The 5,740-nt window shown below is 46.5% G+C and overlaps 1 protein-coding gene across 1 annotated transcript; it reads left to right on the top strand.

Moving 5' to 3' along the window:
* Positions 1 to 4,856: 4,856 nt before the first annotated feature.
* On the top strand, positions 4,857 to 5,403 carry LOC122435034 (meiosis expressed gene 1 protein homolog). The gene has a single exon (XM_043458876.1). It carries the CDS (start codon positions 4,880 to 4,882, stop codon positions 5,213 to 5,215), a length of 336 nt encoding a protein of 111 aa, XP_043314811.1. The 5' UTR covers positions 4,857 to 4,879; the 3' UTR covers positions 5,216 to 5,403.
* The last annotated feature ends 337 nt before the right edge of the window (positions 5,404 to 5,740 follow it).

Genomic DNA, 5,740 nt, shown 5'->3' with positions numbered 1-5,740 from the left:
GGAGGAAAGGGGAATATATTCTGTGCTCCACCTCAGTCCTCGTTTTTCCAATTGACTCGTAGGGTCAACCAGCCTGAGGTGCAACCCTGAGGACAGTAGATGGCTTAGTGGGTGTTCCTGGGTTTGCTATGAAGGGCTCACATCCTGTTGTCCATTTGTTTCTTACTCACCCAGGGTCCATCACAGTGCTCAACATTTTAAGAGGTAGAAAAAGCATGCCAGAATCAAACCCAAACATGACTTTTAAAATTTAGAGAAGAACTTAAAACCTGATTGGAAAATGGGAAAGAGGCGTGAGCCAACACTTTATAGGATAGATGTATCACTGGCCTTTAAATTTATGAAGACATGTTTAAAAACATGAGCAGCCAATTCACCAGAAGAGTATGGAATTAGACCCAAACCTAGTTAAAATATATTAAATCTCATATAGGTAAGAAAAATCCTACTAAAATTCCCTTGAGAACTGAAATGCAGGCAGTAGTGGCATATATATTAGTAATTGCAGACAGAGACATTAAGATACTTGGAATAACTGCGTTTTGTGTGTTCTAAAAGTAAGGAGAGACATGGAAATCCTTAAATAAACCCCATTTGATTTTACAGATATGAAAAAAATAGTGACAGATGAAGCATATTTTAAGCTTTCCCTGATGGCTCAGCCAGTAAAAAGAAAAAAAAAAATACACCTTCCTCATGGGAGACCAGGATTCAATCCCTGGGTTGGGAAGATCCCCTGGACGGTGGAATGGAAGCCTGCTCCAGTATGCTTGCCTAGAGAATCCCCATGGACAGAGGAGCCTGTCGGGCTACAGTCCATGGGGTCAAAAAGAGTTGGACATGGCTGAGCAACAAAGAACAGCACAGCAAATTGAATGTTTGTGAAAGAAAGTCAGGTAGGGAGGAAAGAGGGAGAAAGAGAAACAAGGGAAATGAAAGGAAGGAAAGAAAATCCTCTGTTGCAGTGAGAACAGAGCAACCAGAGATGTCCCCAGCAGGAAAGCACCCCACATGTCCATCTGAGCACACTCAGCCAGTTTGAAACAACCATCTCCAAATTTTGTCCCAGTCCTTCAACCAAACATCTACAGGGTTTACTACTAACAAGCTAATAGTCACCAAGGTTTCTCCTCATTCTAATCCTGATTCACCCAGAAGTTAAAAAGACAAGTGTCCCCCAACGTTCATCACAGCACTGTTTACAATAGCCAGGGAATGGAAGCAATCTAGATGTCCATCAGCAGACAAATGGGTAAGAAAGCTGTGGTACATAGACACAATAGAATATTGCTCAGCCATTAAAAAGAACACATGTGAATCCATTCTAATGAGGTGGATGAAACTGGAGCCTATTATACAGAGCGAAGTAAGTCACAAAAGAAAATGCCAATACACTATACTAAGGCATATATAATGAATGTAGGAAGATGGAGATGATAACCCTCTATGGGAGGTCGCAAAAGAGACACAGATTTACAGAACAGTCTTTTGGACTCTATGGGAGACAGCGAGGGTGTGATGGTCTGAAAGAATGGCATTGAAACATGTATATTATCATATGTGAAAGGGATAGCCAGTCCATGTTTGATGCATAAGCCAGGATGCTCAGTGCTGGTGCACTGTGCTGACCCAGAGGGATATGATGGGGAGGGAGGTGGGAGGGGGAATCAGGATGGGGAACACAGGTACAGCCACGGGTGATTCATGTCAATGTATTGCAAAAAACCACCACAATATTGGAAATTAAATACCTACAAATAAAAATAAATAAAATAAAATAAAATACATTCCTTTGCCAAAAAAGGGCCTAATCGGTATTGGCTTTTTGATCTCCAAAAACGCCATTCTTTTCCTTCCTTTCTTCCCTCCTTCATCCCCCCTCTTTCTTTCTTTTTCCTTCTTATTATACAACTGTTAAAGCTTGCTTTCCATTTATAGTTATGACAAAGTCCTGGCTCTATTCCCCATGTTGTACAATGCATCCCTGAGCTCAACTTCCACCTAACTATCACTGCCTGCCTCCCACACCTCCATCTGTATTGCCCTGCCCTCTTCCCCTCCTCCCTTGTAACCAGTATATGCTTTTCTATATCTGTGCACCTCCATTTTTATCATATTCTCTACTTTGCAGTATGTTTAGATTCTACTGTGAGGCTGTCATGGCTAACGCCATGACAGGCAGCCTAGATTAGGAATAGGCCTGGTTTCCCAGAGTAACATAATTATCAGGCCACCTAGAGCCTGCCAATCCACATGTGCCTAGCCAGAAAAAGAGAACCTATCAGGGGAAAGCTGAAAGCCCACAAGGATTGGGCCAACAAAAATTGCCTTGCAACTGTGTAACCAATCCATTGCGACAACTACCCGATTGTACCCAATAAATACCCGAGAGAACTGGGTCTCTGGGCCTTTTCGTCCTCACACCCTTGGTGAGGGCAGGAAGCCCTGGCTCGAGTCAGTAATAAATTCCCCTACTGCAAGTTGCATTGTCTCGAGGAATCTTCTTTCCGGATCAGGGATCCGGACTACGGACAGAACACTTGGTGGCTCGTCTGGGATCCCTTGACTGGGGAAAAACGCTCTTTGGAACAAAGGGGAAAAAGGACAGGTAATAGCACCGGTGCTCAGGCAGGTCTGGAAAATGCCAGTGTAAATCCGAGGTCCTGCTAAAAGGCAAGAAGGTGTCTGGCGTAAGGGAAAGCTTTCCATGAGGGAACGGATTGGCAGTTCGGGATTGTGTGAGGCCGAGGCCAGCAAGCACGCTGGAAAGCAGCCAGCACTGCAGGAAAGAGACCTCTTCTCCTAAACCCGGATCTGGGGAACAGTGGACGCCATTCGGTAAGGTGACCCTTGTTCCAGAGGATAGGGAGACTCAGAGGGTCCCGCACCCCAGGTCTTTGTTGTTGGCCGATGTTTGTCTGTCTATGTGTTTTTCTATGCCCTTTCGCGTCTGTAAAACAGCTGGCATTGTCTCCTGTCTCGTTGTTCTCTGGTGTGTCCTTGCCTACTTCCTCCTATAAAGCCTTGGAGCCTCATTTCTGTTTCTGAGTGTTTCAGTGAACAGGCAGGGCAACTGACGAGTCCCGGCCAGGGCTACTCTGTGGCGGATTCTGAAGGCCTCCCAACAAGTCAGCCCCAGTAACGGGAGCCCGAAAGGGTGAAACTCTTTTCTTTTTTCTTGTATTCTAAAGCGAGAATCTGGCCAAATAAAAACTCGTCTGTGTGGGCACGGGACAGGCACTTAAGAGCCAATAGGGCGCCTGCCACTGGAAGACTCCCGTGAAAGGATAAGGGGGTCACAGAACGGGCTGGAAAACCTTAGGGTGCCCGCCCCCAACAAGTAAACTTCCGTGCAATGACTAAGGCACTCAAATAGTTCCACGAAGCATACCACAAGCCCAACCTCCTAGCCGCCACCACTCCCGATAGGATTTTTTGGTGGTAATTCTCGGTGACCTTCTTCTGACTCTTGCTATGGGGCAAGGAAAATCTACCCTACTCTCTCTCATGACTGATCATTTCTCAGATGTCAGGGCTAGAGCGTATGATCTGTCACTACTGGTTACAAGGAGTAAATTAATGACCTTTTGCTCTGCAGATGGGCCCGCCTTCCAAGTTGGATGGCCTCCAGAGGCAACTTTTCAACCTTCTATTATTTGGGCGGTAAAAGAGCAAATTATGGCTCCTGATCCCTGGGGCCACCCGGGCCAAGTCCCATATGTTTTGGTCTGGCAAGATCTAGTAGAAAATCCGCCTGAATGGTTAAAACCTTTTGTTCACAAACTCCCTGATTCTCCTAATGTACAAGCCCTGGTTGTGGAAACCCCCACTCCCCCAGAAGAAGCCGAGAAGAACAAGGACCCAAAACCTGTCTTGCAGGAATCCTCGTACCCGAACCTGATTGACTTAGAGACGGAAATTAGGCCCCTGCCATATGCCCCTCCTCCATTGCAGGTTCCCCCGGGGGGAAGAGCCCTCCCCTCCAATGAATCAGAAGGGATAAGGGAACACCGACCCTGAGAAGAAATAGAAGAAATAGGGGTGAGCAAGATCATTGGGACCCAGAGTTACCTTCATCTACTGTACAGGCACTCCTCTTCCAAGTGTGACCTGCTAACCCAGACAGAGAGTGAACCTATCAGTACTGGCCCTTTTCCACGAGTGATCTGTATAATTGGTAAACCCAAAATCCTCCTTTTTCAGAGAAACCCCAAGGCCTCATTGACCTCTTAGATTCCATTTTGTTCACTCATAACCCCACCTGGGATGGTTGTCAGCAGCTGTTGCAGGTGTTCTTCACTACGGAAGAACGGGAGCGAATCCTGGCAGAGGTGCAGAAACGGATCCCGGGGGTCGACGGGAGACCAACCGCCCAGCCTCATCTCGTGGACAAGGGGTTTCCTCTGTTGTGGCCTAATGGGAATTTTGAGCGAGTGGAAGGTAGGGAGAGTCTCCGAGTGTACTGCCAGACTCCAATGGCTGGCCTGCCGCCCGCAGCTAGGAAGCTGACAAATTTGGCAAAGGTAAATTTAGTAAGGCAAGAGCCCACTGACAGCCCGTCAGCCTTCCTAGAGAGGTAATGGAAGCCTTTAAGCAATATACACCTATAGACCCCCAGGCTGAGGAATCACACACTGCAGTTCTACTAGCGTTTGTGAATCAGGCAGCCCCAGATAGTAAAAGAAAATTACAAAAGATAGAGGGGTTAAGAGAACAGGCAATACAAGACTTACTGAAAGCAGCTGAAAAGGTATTTAATAATAGAGAGACCCCAGCCTGGACTTGGACTGAGCCAATGAAACAGGCTTTCTCGTGGAGAGCACGAGCACCCCTGGGCTCGCTTGCAAGCTCCTGGGCGGGGCGCCCCGGCCTCTCAAGAATGGCCGAGCGAGGGTTACCCCTGCGAGCAGGACCCGAGGAAGTAATTGGTAAGAAGACCTGTGTAGCCATGGCTAGTTCCGACGTGAAACCAAAATCAATAAGTCGTGCCAAAAAATGGTCAGAAGAGATAGAAAATCTGTACAGATTTCAACAAGCAGGATATCGAGATGAAATTGAATATAAACAAGTGACGCAAGTTTCTGTGGTAGATCATTGGCCAGAGACAGGATATGTGAAGAAGCTTCAGAGAAGGGACAATACTTTCTATTACTACAACAAACAGAGGGAGTGCGACGACAAGGAAGTCCACAAAGTGAAAATTTATGCTTACTAGCCTCTCTTCTCAGTATTACTTGCCATGATCTTTTTTAAAAATCCGTTGTTTCATTTGACATCATGTAAGTGTCATTTTACAAAATAGTCCCAAGTGCAGACTCTGATGGAATGTTTTGAGACATCAAAAGTTGGTCTCTGGTAATCATCTCCCTTTGTTCTAAAATATAACTGCAGTAGCATGCCGCTGAAAAAAAAAAAAAAAAAAAAATAGAGAGACCCCAGCCTGGACTTGGACTGAGCCAATGAAACAGGCTTTCCAGACACTCAGGCGGGCCCTACTAAAAGCCCCAGACCTTGCCCTGCCTAACCCAAAGAAGCCATTCCAGCTGTTTGTTGATGAAAAGCAAGGAATAGGAAAGGGGATTTTGACGCAACAATGGGGACCATGGAAGCGACCGGTGGCATACCTTTCAAAGTGATTAGACCCGGTGGCCTCTGGGTAGCCACCTTGCCTCCGCATCATTGCAGCCAATGCCCTCCTCGTCCGTGACGCCGACAAGTTGAAGTATGGACAGAACTCTGG

The sequence above is a fragment of the Cervus canadensis genome, chromosome X (assembly GCF_019320065.1).
Source record: "Cervus canadensis isolate Bull #8, Minnesota chromosome X, ASM1932006v1, whole genome shotgun sequence".
Classification (NCBI taxonomy): domain Eukaryota; kingdom Metazoa; phylum Chordata; class Mammalia; order Artiodactyla; family Cervidae; genus Cervus; species Cervus canadensis.
Note: the sequence above shows the minus strand (reverse complement) of the source record. Positions and strands in the feature narration are given on the sequence as shown.